Source organism: Nicotiana tabacum, chromosome 21 (genome assembly GCF_000715075.1).
Source record: "Nicotiana tabacum cultivar K326 chromosome 21, ASM71507v2, whole genome shotgun sequence".
NCBI classification, from domain to species: Eukaryota; Viridiplantae; Streptophyta; class Magnoliopsida; order Solanales; family Solanaceae; genus Nicotiana; species Nicotiana tabacum.
In genome coordinates, this window is record NC_134100.1 from 11,797,076 (window position 1) to 11,813,340 (window position 16,265).

At 40.5% G+C, this 16,265-nt stretch overlaps 1 protein-coding gene across 1 annotated transcript; it reads left to right on the forward strand.

Annotated features, from left to right (window-relative positions):
- The first annotated feature begins 1,962 nt into the window (after nucleotides 1–1,962).
- LOC142175132 (uncharacterized) lies at nucleotides 1,963–3,975 on the forward strand. The gene is made up of 2 exons (XM_075241704.1): nucleotides 1,963–2,374; nucleotides 3,920–3,975. The coding sequence occupies exons 1-2, from the start codon at nucleotides 1,963–1,965 to the stop codon at nucleotides 3,973–3,975; spliced, it is 468 nt and encodes a 155-aa protein (XP_075097805.1).
- Nucleotides 3,976–16,265: the final 12,290 nt, after the last annotated feature.

The following is a 16,265-nucleotide window of genomic DNA, read 5'->3' on the forward strand; positions in this document are numbered from 1 at the left end:
GGTCCTGTAAATGGGGCCCAACTCAAAGTTGCAAAACTAGAAGGCTACTCCATTCCCAATCAGGCGGGAATCTCATTCTAATAATGCAGCTTTAAATAACATGACATGCTTGCGGACTTCATGCCCAGATCCAAACCCGTTGTCTAATTGTGAAATAATGAACCAAGAACCGGAATATTATAAAGAAGATGCTTTTAGGGAAATAAATCGAGAATTGGAACAATTTGAGAATAAACCTAAGCCAAACTTAAATGAAATCGAGCCGGTTAATTTGGGTAGTTTTGAAGAAGTCCAAAAAACCATGATAAGCATACACACAGATGAAAGAACCAGGGACACATTGATCCAATTTTTGTGTGAATTCAAAGATGTGTTTGCTTGGTCTTACAATGACATTCCAGGATTAAGTGTCGATTTGGTGGTCCATAAGTTTCCGACCTACGTCGATTATCCCCCTGTCCAGCAAAAATAGAGGAAGCTTAAAACTGATATTAGTGACAAGATCAAAGAAGAGGTCACAAAACAGTTGAAGGCAGGGGTGATCCGAGTGGTCCGATATACCACATGGTTGGCTAATGTAGTTCCTGTGCCAAAGAAAGATAGGAAAACTCGAGTGTGTGTTGACTACCGAGATCTGCACAAAGCATGTACCAAGGACAATTTCCCTTTTCCAAACATTCACATCCTTATTGATAATTGTGCCAAACATGAGATACAATCTTTCGTGGATTGTTATGCAAGATATTATCAGGTGTTGATGGATGAAAAAGATGCGGAAAAGATAGCCTTCACCACACCCTGGAGCACCTATTATTACAGGGTCATGCCTTTTGGTTTGAAGAACGCCGGGCAACTTATATGAGGGCCATGACTTCCATCTTTCACGACATGATGCACCAAGAAATCGAGGTGTATGTGGACGATGTGATCATCAAATCCAGAATACAGGACGACCATGTTCGGGCCCTGAGAAAGTTTTTTGAGCGGCTGCGTAAGTATGATATGAAGCTAAATCCGGGTAAATGTGCATTTGAGGTTCCGTCTGGCAAACTCTTGGGATTTATAGCCAGTTGGAGGGGCATCGAGCTAAACTCAACAAAGATAAAATCTATTCGGGATTTGCCTCCTCCAAGAACCAAGAAAGAGGTTATGAGCCTACTAGGAAGGTTGAACTACATTAGTCGATTCATTGCTAAGTTGACTTCCACATGTGAACCCATCTTCAAGCAGTTAAAGAAAGATGCAATGATTAAATGGACGGATAAGTGTCAAGAATCCTTTGACAAAATCAAAGAATATCTGTTGAACCCGCCAGTCTTGGTCCCACATGAACCTAGGAGGCCTTTGTTTCTATATTTGACAATCTTGGAGAATTCCTTCGGATGTGTCCTCGGGCAACATGATGTGACCAGAAGGAGAGAGCAGACAATCTACTATCTGAGCAAGAAGTTTACCAGTTATGAAGCCAAATACACTTTGTTGGAAAGGACTTAATGCACTTTAACTTGTATCGCTCAGAAGCTTAGGCATTACTTGTTGGCCTATACCACATATCTCATCACCAGGTTGGACCCCCTGAAGTACATATTCCAGAAACCAATGCCTACAGGGAGGTTAGCAAAATGGCAGATCCTGCTCATTGAATTTGACATAGTCTATGTCACCCGCACGGCAATGAAAGCCCAGGCTTTAGCAGATCACCTAGATAAAAACATTGTTGATGATGAATATCAGCCTTTGAGTACTTATTTCCCGGACGAGGAGGTGAATTCAGTTGAGGTAACATCAGAGGACACCAATGCTTGGAAAATCTTCTTCGATGGAGCTGTGAACACAAAAGGTGTCAGGATTGGGGCAATTTTGATCTCACCCACTGGTCAACACTATCCAGCCATAGCCCAGCTTCGGTTTTTCTGCACAAACAACACCGCCGAGTATGAAGCCTGCATTATGGGTATGAATATGGCAATCGACCAAGATATTGAAGAACTATTGATCATGGGGGATTCAAACTTGATTATCCGACAAGCTCAGAGTGAATGTGAAACTCGGGACGTCAAGCTTATTCCATACAGGCAACATGTGGAAGATCTTAGCAAGCGGTTCAAGTTAGTCGAGTTCAGGTACATCCCTTGTTTTCATAATGAATTGGTCGATGCACTCGCTACTTTAGCCTCGATGTTGCCGTATCCAGGCAATCTCCACATTGACCCGTCAGAAATCCAAATTCGGGAAAGGCATGGTTACTGCAATACGGTTGAGGTGGAACCAAATGTTCAGCCATGGTATCATGATATCAAGAGATTTCTGAGAACTAAAGAATATCCCGAGCAAGCCAGTGGAGACAAAAAGAGAACCATTAAACGGCTTGCAAGTAGTTTCTTCTTGAGCGTTGAGGTCTTGTACAAAAGGACTCCAGATCTCAACTTGTTAAGATGTGTTGACGCCGAAGAGACCGGAAGAATCATGTATGAAGTGCACGTAGGAGTGTGTGGACCCCACATGAATGGGTACGTTTTAGCAAAAAAAATCCTTCGAGCAGGCTATTACTAGATGACTATGGAAAAAGATTGCTTCAGTTTTGTCCGGACAATGTCATCAGTGTCAGGTACATGATGACCTGATTCATGCGCCGCCTACAAAATTGCATCCTATGCCAGCATTGTGGTCGTTCATTGCTTGGGGTGTGGACGTCATTGGGCCGATCGAGCCAAAATCTTCAAATGGGCATAGATTCATAATAGTCGCCATCGACTACTTCACAAAGTGGGTCGAAGCAATTACTCTCAAAGTTGTCACTAAGAAAGCTGTGGTAGACTTCGTGCACTCCAATATCATCTGCCGTTTTGGTATTCCTGCAACTATCATTACGAATAATGCTGCAAACTTGAATAGTCATTTGATAAGGGAGATATGCGAACAATTCAAGATAATGCATCGGAACTCTACTCCTTATTGGCCCAAAGCTAATGGTGTCGTTGAAGCAACAAACAAGAACATCAAGAAGATTCTGAGAAAGATGATCATGAAAAGTTACCATTTGCATTATTGGGATATCGCACAACTGTGCGCACATCAGTCGGAGCAACCTCATATCTATTAGTTTATGGCACTAAAGCCGTAATACCTGCAGAAGTTGAAATCCCTTCTCTTCGGATCATTGTAGAAGCTGAGATTGAGGACAATGAGTGGGTCAAAGCCTGTTTGGAACAGTTAACCCTGATTGATGAAAAGAGAATGGCCGTAGTTTGCCATAGGTAGTTGTACCAACAAAGGATAGCCCGTGCCTACAACAAGAAAGTGCAGCCTAGTAACTTTGAAGTGGGGCAACTCGTTTTGAGGCGTATTCTCCCTCATCACCAGGAAGCAAAAGGAAAGTTCGCTCCCAACTGAAAAGGCCCGTACAATATAAGAAAGTTTTTGCCAAAAGGGGCATTGTACTTGGGCGACATCGAAGGAAATGATCTCAAAAAAGCAGTAAATGCAGACGCAGTCAAAAGAAACTACGTTTAACCCATTTGTGGTGCCAATATTGTTCGATTGGGATGATGAAGGCTTTCATTCTCGCTACCCCAAACACTCCAATCCTTTGCTAACCCTTTGAGCCGTTTACCTTTTTTTATTACCTTCTTTGGAACCTGAAAACATTTGTTAAAAAAATCAATCAAATCAAAACAAAAGAAAAACAAAAACAAAAAGTGTTCCCTGAACTGTGTTCGACTTGATTCTAAAAGGATACGTAGGCAGCCTCTCTCTAGGGTTCAGTCACACTAAAATAAAAATCCAAATTTCCCTAAAAGTGAAACTGGGGCAAATGGTGTAATGATTCGGCGATGATCTCGCCTGAATGGTTCCAAAGTTATAATTCGATCCAAATTCCTTTTACCTGAACCCTGTTCAAGTCCTTCTGATCAATCAGTGAGGATGTTCAAGAATCAGAGAGTGCGGCTGTTTGGATCTGATACAACCAGATGAGAGAAATAAAATGAGAGAGTCTTATTGGTTAAAACCCACACGGGCACCGTAAGGCGAGGGTGAGCAGAGAAATTGAAATTGAGAGAGTCTTGTTAGTGAAAACTCGTAAAAGGCACTATAAGGCGACGGTGAGAAGAGAAATGAGAGAGGTCAATTGGCGAAAACCCGTAAAGGGCGCCATTGATCGAAAAGAGGGAATTTCTTAAGATCATTGGCACAGACAAGAGTCCTGGCAAGGTTACTTGGTTTTGAGATTTGGATTATGAAGGTTTTTGCAAGATTGGATGGCTGCACAGATCGGGTATACAGTCCAAGAAGCATGTCATGTCTATTGAAGTCTGCATACACTCCAGATAAGTCCTTCTTTCCTCCCTAAAAGGGACACTTCTCTTTAAATTCACTTTAATGTCCTTTGTTTACTTTTCTTTGAATCCATTTCGGTTTAATTCTACTCCGAAACTAATACAAAGAAAGGGTGGCAAAAGTGGTTTACAGGGTTCCGCTTGACAGAATCCAAATGCAAAGAGAGCACCCAGCCTCAGCGGATACATCAAGTCGATCCCGATTGGCCATGATGGCCGATGCTCCGAAGACAAAATTATGGAAAATGACATAAACCCAAAGTCAAGTGCCCATAAAGGCAGAATAAGAGGAAAAGGCCAAAGTTCCACACGGGTGAACCATCATGTGAAATTTTGGAAAGTCAAGATCCTTGGTTTTAGAAGAGAGATCGATCTTCAGAAAGTCAGCAAGAAACAGAGGTTCTCATTAAAAGAGTCAGGCCAAGATCAAGTGATCAAATACAATCAAGGCCACAAAACCAACCACCATTTCAAACTAACAATTGTTCTTTGTTTGAAAACATAAAACATGTGCAATCCAAAGCAACCTTGCAAGAAGCAGGTGCAACCAAAGAGAAACTGCGCAAGGGCTAGAAACAGCTTTGCAGCAACAATCCATAAAGGGAAGTCCCCTCAAATATTCTTTCCCGCATTTACTCATTCTATAAAAAAAGAAATAAAAAAAAGAAGAAAAATAAAAAAAAGAAAAAGAAAAAAAAAAGATAAGAAGAAAAATTCAAAAAAAGTGGTAGCCTAGGGTCCCCAATCTCTAGTTACATTTTTTCCAACATAGGGTCTCCACTCCCTAGTTGATTTTATTTTAGGCATAGTGTCACGAACCTAACCCCAAACCCGATTGTGATGGTGCCTCTTGTGAAGACAAGGCCAGCCGACACTTCCCATTATTAACAGATAAGCATTTAAGAAGCGGTCTAAACATGATAAATAAATCCGAAATGACAATGGTAGCATAAATACGCGGAAGAACACCCATACACAGCCCTAACCGAGGTGTCACTAGTCATGAACATCTATAAATCCTACTACAAATCCGATAAGTCTATAAATACGCGGAAGAACACCCATACACAGCCCTAATCGAGGTGTCACTAGTCATGAGCATCTATAAATCCTACTACAAATCCGATAAGTCTATAAACTATTACAGTTGTCTCATTAGTATTAGAAATGATAAAGGGGGGGGAAACACGGGTCTGCGGATGTCAAGCAGCTACCTCGTGAACTCCGAATGTCCGTCGGGAGCTCTCAACTTACACTAGCAGGATCAGCAATGCCTGAATCTGCACACAGGGGTGCAGAGAGTAAAGTGAGTACTCCAACTCAGTGAGTAACAAATGTAAATAAAGACTAAAAGCAAGAAATTACATAAGGCACAAAGCATTCTATAATGGAGCACGAAAACCATTTTAAATCAGTAAATCAGTGAAAGATAGGTAAAATCCTTTAACTCAAATGTAGTTTCATTGAAAGCCTTTTTCAATAATTAAGCAGGTAATGGACAATCAATTATGAAAAGTAAACACGTAAAGACTTGCTTCGGGCACAGTATCAACAAATTCGCCCCTCGGGCAACATCTCAGAACAGTACGAGCCCCTCGGGCAATCACATAGAACAATACTAGCCCCTCGAGCTCAATCTCGCATCACAATGGGTACCCGCGCTCATTGGGGGTGTACATATTCCTGGAGGGGCCCCTTACGGACCAAGCGCAATAACAAGCCATCTCATGGCATCAACACTAGGCTCTCGACCTCATATCAATCAAGCCACCTTGTGGCATACGTATCTCAGGCCCTCGGCCTCATAATCAATATCAAATGTTTCCTCACAACATAGGTACTTGGCCTTACTCAATCAAAAATCCTCACAAGCCACTCGGGCAATAGTAAAAACAGTGTTTCCCAGCCTAAACATCATTTAAAACTATCATTTAAGTATTAAAATTGAGTAAACATGGCTGAGTACGAAAACAGTGGTAAACAACATGACTGAGTTTAAGTATAAAGTCAAAATAGTGAGAAAATATCAATAAAAATCTCTGAAGGGTTCAAATGGTTGGCGCAAGGCCCAAATATGGCATTCAGCCCAAATAATGATGATAACAAATAGATTTCAGTCTAATATGCGGTAAAATCATCATTCGGGATAGACCAAGTCATAATCCCCAATAGTGCACGATCTCATGCTCGTCATCAAGAATGTGCCTCACCTCAATATAGCATTACGATGTGCAATCCGGGGTTTCAAACCCTCAGGACATCATTTACAATCATTAATCACCTCGGACCGGCTAAATCTCTAGCTCATGATGCCTTTGCCAGTCGAATCGGCCTCCACTCGCGTCGAATCTATCCAAAATTAGAACGAGGACGAAAAAATATGCTAAGGGAAGGAAGCCCAAGTGAAAACAATCAATAAATGGCACAAATCCTGAAATTACCAAAACCCGACCCCCCCGGCCCACGTCTCGAAATTCAATAATTTTTACATCAATAGATTCCTTATCTCCCCACTAGTTCATACATATCAAAAGTTCAGAAATCCGAGCTCAAATGGTCTATCAAATCCTCAATCATAGGTCTCCAATACTAAACCCTAGTTTCCCCAAATTTCACCCTTAATTTCCACAATTTAAAGCTTTAATCCGTAAAATAATAGCATAGGAATGAGTTTTAAGTGCAAATCCCTTACCTCAATGAAGTTCTGTTGAAATCCTTCTCTCAAATCGCCCAAAAAGCTCCCAAGCCGAAGTCAAAAATGGTGAAATAACTCAAATTCGCGAAATGAAATAACTTATATGTTCTTCCAGTCCTTTCCCCATCTGCGGCACTTCAACCGCATCTGCGATTAAATCCTCCGCTTTTGCGGAATTCACTTAAGAGCCCAAAATCGCATCTGCGATAAGACATCCGCACCTGTGACTGCACAGGTGAAGGCCCACACCACATCTGCGGTTCCTGGAAAGTCCTTAACAATCCGCTTCTACGGCTCCTCTTCCACATGTGTGGCGCCGCACCTGCGGTCCCCAAACCGCAGGTGCGAAAACACCAGAAGCAGCAATTTCAACAGTTGCAATAACATCTCAACTTCTCCGTTAACCACCCGAAATCACCCCGAGGCCCCCAGGACCTCAATCAAAAGCACAAATTTATTCCAATACCTTATTCAAACCTGTTCCAATCACCAAAACACCTCAAACAACATTAAATCACCCAAAACACATGAATTCAAGCCAAACATTCTAAAATCTTCCAAATTACGTTTTCGATCAAAAACCCAACCAAACCACATCCGAATGACCTGAAAATTTGCACACACATCCCAAATAACCCAACAAAGCTACTGCAACTCTTGGAATTCCATTCCGACCCCTATATAAAAATCTCACCTATCAACCGGAAATCGCCAAAATATCAACTTCGCCAAGTCAAGCCTAAATCGACTACGAACCTCCAAAATTCATTCTGATCACGCTCCTAAGCCACAAATCACCTCCCGAAGCTAACCAAACAATCAGAACTCACATCCAAGCCATCTAACACATAAGTCAACGTCCGGTTGACTTTTCCAACTTAACTCACTCCAAAGAGACTAAGTGTCTCAAACTGTACCAAATTCCATCCGGATTCAATTCGACCAACCCGATATCACCAAATGCAGATAAACAAAGCATAAAGAAGCAAAAATGGGGAAAACATAGTGGTAACTCATGAGACGATTGGCCAGGTCATCACATCCTCCCCAACTTAAACAAACATTCGTCCGTGAACGAATCAAGAAACATACCTGAAGCCTCAAACAGGTAAGGATATTGGCTCCGCATCTCTCGCTCGGTCTCCCAGGTAGCCTCCTACACGGGCTGACCTCTCCACTACACTTTCACTGAAGCTATATCCTTTGACCTCAACTTTCGAACCTGACGACCCAAAATAGCTACTGGCTCCACATCATAGGTCAAATCATCATCCAACTGAACCGTGATGAAATCCAAAACATGAGACGGATCCCCAATATACTTTTGGAGCATAGAAACATGAAATACCAGATGCACACTCGACAAGTGGGTGGCAAAGCAAGCTCATAAGCCATTTCCCCAATTCTCCGAAGCACCTCAAAAGGCCCAATAAACCGAGGACCCAATTTACCTTTCTTCCCGAATCTCATAACACCCTTCATGGGAGAAACCTTCAACAGAACCTTCTCGCCAACCATGTAGGACACATCTCGAACCTTCCTGTCATCATACCTCTTTTGTCTCGACTGCGCTGTACGAAGCCTCTCCTGAATCACCTTCACCTTTTCTAAAGCATCCTGCACCAAGTCTGTCCCCAATAGCCTAGCATTACGGGGCTCGAACCAACCAACTGGAGATCTACACTGCCTCCCATACAAAGCCTCACACGGAGCCATCAGAATACTCGACTGGTAGTTGTTGTTATAGGCAAACTCTGCAAGCGATAAAAACGGATCCCATGGCCCTCTGAAATAAATGACACAAGCACGCAACATGTCCTCCAATATCTGAATAGTGTGCACAGACTACCCCTCCGTTTAAGGATAAAGAGATGTGCTTAACTTAACCTGAGTACCCAACTCTCGCTGTATAGACCTCCAAAACTGCGATGTAAACTGAGTGTCCCTATATGAAATGATGGAAACTGGGACACCATGCAAATGAACAATCTCCCATATATAGATCTCTGCCAACCGCTCTGAAGAATAGGTAGTACACACAGGAATGAAGTGCGCGAACTTGGTCAGCCGATCCACATTCACTCAAACAACATCAAACTTCCTCAAAGTCCATGGAAGTCCAACTACAAAGTCCATAGTGATCATCTACCACTTCCACTCTGGAATATCTATCCGCTGAAGCAAACCACCTGGTGTCTGGTGTTCATATTTCACCTCCTGACAATTGAGACACCGAGATACAAATCCCACAATATCTTTCTTCATTCTTCTCCACCAATAGTGCTGCCTCAAATCCTGATACGTCTTCGCGACACCCGGATGAATGGAATACCGCAAGCTATGGGCCTCCTCCAGAATCAACACCTGAAGCCCATCCACATTGGGCATACAAATCCGGCCCTGCATCCTCAACACCCCATTATCACCAATGGTCACATATCTAGCATCATCATGCTGAACTCTGTCCTTTAGGACAAGCAAATGCGGATCATCATAATGGCGCTCTCTGATGCGATCATATAAGGAAGACCGAGAAACCACACAAGCTAATACCCGGCTGGGCTCCGAAACATCTAATCTCACGAACCGATTGGCCAAGGCCTGAACATCAACTGCAAGAGGTCTCTCCCCAACTGGAATATATGCCAAACTCCTCATACTCACTGCCTTTCGGCTTAAGGCATCAGCCACCACATTGGCCTTTCCCGAATGGTACAATATAGTGATATCATAATCCTTAAACAACTACAACCATCTTCGCTGCCTCAAATTGAGATCCTTCTATTTGAACAAGTGCTGGAGGCTATGATGATAAGTAAACACCTAATAAGACACACCATAAAAGTAATGCCTCCAAATTTTCAACGCATGAACTATGGCAGCCAACTCCAAATCATGAACGGGGTAGTTCTTCTCATGGTGCTTCAACTGACGAGAAGCATAAGCAATAACTCTACCATCCTGCATCAATACACAACCAATACCAACTCTCGAAGCATCACAATATACGATATATGAACCTGAAGTTGATGGCAAAACTAACACTGGAGTTGTGGTCAAAGCTATCTTGAGCTTCTTAAAGCTCTCCTCACACTCATCCGACCATACAAATTAAGCACCCTTTTGAGTCAACTTGGTCAAGGGCGATGCGATAGATGAGAATGCCTAAACAAAATGGTGATAATAACCTGCCAAACCAAGAAAGCTGTGAATCTTTATGGCTGAGGACGGTCTGGGCCAACTCTGTACCGCCTCTATCTTCTTCGGATCAACCTGAATACCCTCGTTGGACACCACGTGCCCCAAGAAAGCCACTGACCTGAGCCAAAACTCACACTTGGAGAATTTCGCATAAAGCTTCTCCTCTCTCAATCTCTGCAACACAACTCTCAAATGCTTCGTGTGCTCCTCTTGACTACACGAATATACCAGAATATCATCAATGAAGACTATAACAAATGAGTCAAAATAAGGCCGGAACACGTTGTTCATCAAATACATGAACGCTACTAGGGCATTGGTCAGCCCAAAAGACATCACCAAGAACTCATAATGACCATATCTGGTCCTGAAAGCTGTCTTAAGAATATTCGAGTCCCTGGTCTTCAACTGGTGATAACCTGAACGGAGGTCAATCTTGGAGAACACTCTCGCTCCCTGAAGGTGGTCGAATAAATCATCAATGCGAGGCAAAGGATATTTGTTCTTAATTGTTACTTTGTTTAATTGCCTATAATCAATGCACATTCTCATAGTATTATCCTTCTTTTTCACAAATAGAACCGACGCACCCCAAGGTGACACGCTAGGCCGAATGAACCCTTTATCAAGGAGTTCCTGAAGAAGTTCTTTTAATTCCTTCAACTCCGCTGGTGCCATACGCTACGGCGGAATAGAAATGGGCTGAGTGCCCAGCACCAGGTCAATCCAAAATTGATATCCCTATCTAATGGCATGCCCGGCAGGTCTGCAGGAAACACATTTGGAAAATCCCTCACAACTGGGACAGAATCAATACTGGAAGCCTTAGCTCTGACATCCCTCACAAACGCTAGATATGAAAGACAACCCTTTCCAACCATCGGAACTCACATCTGAGCCCTCTAACACATAAGTCAACGTCCGGTTGACTTTTCCAACTAAACTCACTCCAAAGAGACTAAGTGTCTCAAACTGTACCAAATTCCAACCGGATTCGATTCAACCAACCCGATATCACCAAACATGGATAAACAAAGCATAAAGAAGCAGAAATGGGGAAAACGGAGCGGTAACTCATGAGACGACTGGCCGGGTCATCACACATAGGTCTCCATTCCCTAGTCTGCTTTTCCAACATAAAGTCTCCACTCCCTAGTTGATTTTATTTTAGGCATAGAGTCTCCACTCCCTAGTCTACTTTTCCAACATAGGGTCTCCACTCCCTAGTTGAAGTTACTTTAGACATAGGGTATCTACTCCCTAGTTGATTTTATTTTAGACATAGGGTCTCCACTCCCTAGTTGTTTTTCCAACATAGGGTCTCCACTCCCTAGTCGCTTTTCCAACATAGGGTTTCCACTCCCTAATTGATTTTATTTTAGATATAGGGTCGCCACTCTCTGGTCGCCTTTCCAACATAGGGTCTCCACTCCCTAGTTGAGTTTATTTTTAGACATAGGGTCTCCACTCCCTAGTCGCCTTTTCAACAAAGGGTCTCCACTTCCTAGTTTAGTTTATTTTTAGACATAGGGTATCCACTCCCTAGTCGCTTTTCCAACATAGGGTCTCCACTCCCTAGTTGAGTTTATTTTCGACATAGGGTCTTCACTCCCTAGTCGCTTTTCCAACATAAGGTCTCCACTCCCTAGTCGTCTTTCCAACATAGAGTTTCCACTCCCTAATTGAGTTTATTTTAGACATAGGGTCTCCACTCCCTAGTTGATTTTCGTATAGATATAGGGCTCCACTACCTAATCTCTTTTTCCCAAGGATACACAATCCTTATTTTATTTGCATTCAAATAAAGAAATAGTTCAGATTTTATTACAATAACTCACGAAATTTTCCTTGTGAAAACTGGGGCAGAAAAATTTCGTACGTTTGTTTGCTTTGGCACCTGAACAGGTTCTTACCGTGAGGCACAAGGTTTGAGATGACCAAAAGAAGAAGTCTCAACCCAAATAAAAGAAAAGAAGAAACAAGAAAATAAGTTTGAACTCAAGATGCAGAAGCGGAGAAAAGATGCGGACTCCGGAGCAAGTTTCGGTCAGGCTTTTTCAAAAGATACTTATTGTGGAGTTTTAAACAGGCAAAAATTCCTCATAGTTTGCTCATTTTATCTTTGCCCAAAAACCCTTCGTGTTTTGAGCAAAGAGGAGCAGCAGTGAGCATGTAATTTTTGCCCTATACGAAATACTCCTATTAAATCCCAAGAAAATAGATTTTTTGTTAATTATTTGTCATTTTAGGAATTTTGTAGAATTTTCTTAATTATTTGCATTTTTTCTGTGCATGTTTAATTTATTTAAATCATGAAAAAATACCAAAAATATCATGCATTTTCATTTAGGATTTGTTTTTACATTTTAGAATTAATCAACAATTATTTGTTTTATGGAAATTAGAAAATCACAAAAATGGCTCATTTTTACATTTTTTATTTTAATTTTTAGTTTATTGACTTTTTTCCTTTTAATATAGAATTAAATGATGTTTATAATATTATAATTAGCTAATTATTTTAATTTCACATTTTAGATAATTTAGGATTTTTAATTAAAAAAAGAAAAGAAAAAGGAAAACAAAGGGTTAATTGAAAAAGGGATTTATATTCAAATTTGGGCCATTTAAAAGCCAAACCCGCTCCAAAATCTGCCCCTCAACCCAGGCCCAAAATAATTATACCCGGTCCAGGTCCCCCCATAAACCTAAACGACCCCGTTTTGGTCACACCACATCACAGCCGTTGGATTTTAATCATCCAACGACTCGGAACTCACATCTCACTTAACATATAACTGTCCTAAAGAGAACCCCCCCCCCCTCTAACCCCTTCAGTTTTCACTCACATCTCTCTCAGTAAACCCTAGCCGCCCTCATACCCCACGCCTCCTCCACCACGAACCACCACCGAAAATTGCTTCACGGCGGTTCCGGTGGTCCAAAGCCTCCCAAAATTACACCCCAAATTCCGCTTCATCTCCTTTTTATGAATCCCCAACCCGTTCCCTTCGAATCATGGCTGAGTTCTTCGAATCTTAGATCAAAAAATCCAGTCAGAACACTAGCCCTTCCAAATCGCCTCAAACTCACACCCTATGATCCTTTCCCTCATCTGAACCCCAAACCATCATTAACCCCTTTTGAATCAGCCCCGATTTTTTCGAATTTTAAATCTCGTGATTCCAGAAGAACCCTAATTTTTCTTTCTTCTCTTCTTGATCTGTATTTGGTCGAATGGACTTAAAATCTCCATTAGTCGACTGCTCTTGTTAAGAACAGTCGATTAATGGTAGTAAAAGTTCATTTCGAAGGATTTTGGACGAGTTCCCAAATTGACCTAATCCTAGAATAAATTTAGGTAAATCTTCTTATTTTCTTCTGATTCGTTTAAATTTTATCCTTGTTTATCTTCTGCATGTTTAGTGGTTTTATTAGACGCATGTTTTAGGTTTTAATTTTAGATTTTATTTTTTGCTCTCTTTCTTTATTCATGAATGTTTATGTGTTGATTTGTTCTTGATTGATTAAAGCATATACTCGACTGCATTATTTTCATTTAGTTTAGTTAGGGTTCTATGTATTTAAATCATTGATTCATTTCGATATCATTAATTGTAGGTTTCCCTTAGAATCCGGATTCATCCCAACTGATTAATGTTTGCTCATTTGATTTGTCTTGGCATGTTAGTTTGTGTTTTCCTAATCTGCAAATCAAAGGACTTTTAGGGTTTAAATGAATAGATAGAAACTTTAGGGACCCCATTTGAATTAAAAGAGTTTAGGTAAAATGTAATAAGTAGGCTTTAGAAGGTTAATTTAGGGTTTTCCTAATTGGAAATATCTGAATATTCTAGAAAAGGGGTAGTTAGCCTCATTTCGGTTAGTACAAAAGTACTGAAACCAATAGGAGAAAACCAGATGTCCAATTCTATTGGAATATGTTGTTTGTAGCTAAGGAATAATCCCTTTAGCACATGGCATTATATATCTCTATACATAGTTCCTTTCATACAAATTTTTACAGACACACTTAGCACCATTCTCTGCAGAAAAAATTTCCTCTCTTCTCTGAATTTCAAACTTAAGGAAAATCTTAGAAAAAGCTTTAAAAAAGAAACCTCTCCTTTTGTTAACAAGCTGAAAATGAGTTGAAGAGAAGAACTTTCTTAGGATTTTGTTGAGACTTTTGGTTTTCAAGTAGTGTTTTGGTTTTGAAATTCTGGGGTTTCTTTGGTTTTCCTGAAGCTGTTTGGTTACTGCTGCTGTTTTCTGCTCCTGAATTTCTTCCAACAGTCTTACCTTCATTTCAATTGTTATTTAATTGTGTGTCAAGGTACATATGATTCTTTCCCTGTTTGACTACCATGTAAATATGAGTTGCCTTTGTTTGACATTGTTTGTATATGTTTATTATGGCTTACATGCTGAAACTATAGTAGTGTAGAAGCTTTTCCTTTATCTCTAAAAATGCATGAGTCTCTTTATCTTTAGTTTTATGTCATAGGGTTCTGTTTTCTTTGTTAGACTTTAGCATTGATTATCTTATGCTAGTATGCATTTCTCTTTCTTTTGCATTAGTTAAATAACAAGCTTAGACTCCCCTCCTTAACACCTTTTCTGTCCATTGGGCCTAACCCTTACATGGTCAGGTTCATGGATTAAATTTTCTCCTTTCTCTTCCTTTTGAGTCTGTTCTAGTATTGCACCAGGGCATTATGCCATGATTTGGGGGTTTGAAACCTATATTGGTTCATGAGTTTAACCTTTAACATGGTTAAATCCATGAATTATAACTATTTTCTTGCATTATGTGGTTATGTTTGGGTCTGATAATGTTGCAAGTTGGTGTAATTAAAGGCATTTCTGTGGATCTGACCTTTTCACAAGATCAGATTCATGAAATCCTTGGTAGAATAAGAGTTGATTTGGGCAGTGAAAGTTTCAGGTGTGGCATTTAAACAACCAGCTTGTGAGAAGCAGCTCTGTAGCTGATCTCTTGTAAGCTAGTACATTGGTTGTGGAGAAATTGATGGCAAGCATCCAAGGCTAGAAGACATTTTCCTTTATTTTCATTTTAGAAATTCTGTTTCTTTCTTTAGATGTTAGCTGTGAAGGAATGTTAGGATAATGATTCTTTAGGCTAAATTCTATTTTGTATAAAATTTTGGATTGTCAATATTGTAAACGAATTGTTAAAGTTTAAGTTATATCGACTACCAGTAGATTATCAATGTTGGTATTTTCCTCTTGTAATAGTTATTTTGTGGTTTCATGTAGTAGGAGTTGGGGTAGACTTGCAACCCAGCCCAAGTCTGGGATTCATGCGAGCAAGTTTGGGCCTAGGACATTGGGCCTAAGCAATGAACCCAATCGTTCGATCCAATGTGTATATTTTCCTCTTATGAATCATGAGCTAAATACATATTACGTTTTGCGAATTATAGTAAAGCAAATAATTTTGGATTTGAAACGTGTTTGGGTCATTCTTTAAAATTCTGACTATTGTCTTTGGAAAGTAATTGGGACTACATTTGTGTAAAAAATATGTTTTGAGCAAGGCTATGACCAAAATGCGAAAGGTAGATAGGCCCGGCTAGAAAACACATAGCAACTGGGCCTGCCTTGAATAAGCCCAATGTGGGTAAATTTATTTAAAGTTCTGGCATAAGCAAAAACATGGGGTTTCTTCTGTACTGGGCCAATTCATGAGCCCACATACAGGTTTTACAGCTGAATTGTTCAAGAAGAGGTCCACTGCCAGCCCAAAGTAATTATTTTAAGAGTAATTTTAAGCACATCCTTCTCATTTTAGTGAAAAGATTTCTTAGTTGAACTTCAAAAGTTGTATCTTTAATCTTTTTTAAAAAAAATGCAAACCTCTTTTGTTAATAATCAATTTGAGGTGTGCCATATTTAAAACCCATAATATATGTCCCTCACAAGTTTAATTCAAGAGTTAATACTTTAAAAAATCGGGGCGTGCCATCAATTAAATTTTCCATGGCCCTCGTAAACATTGTTATGAATTT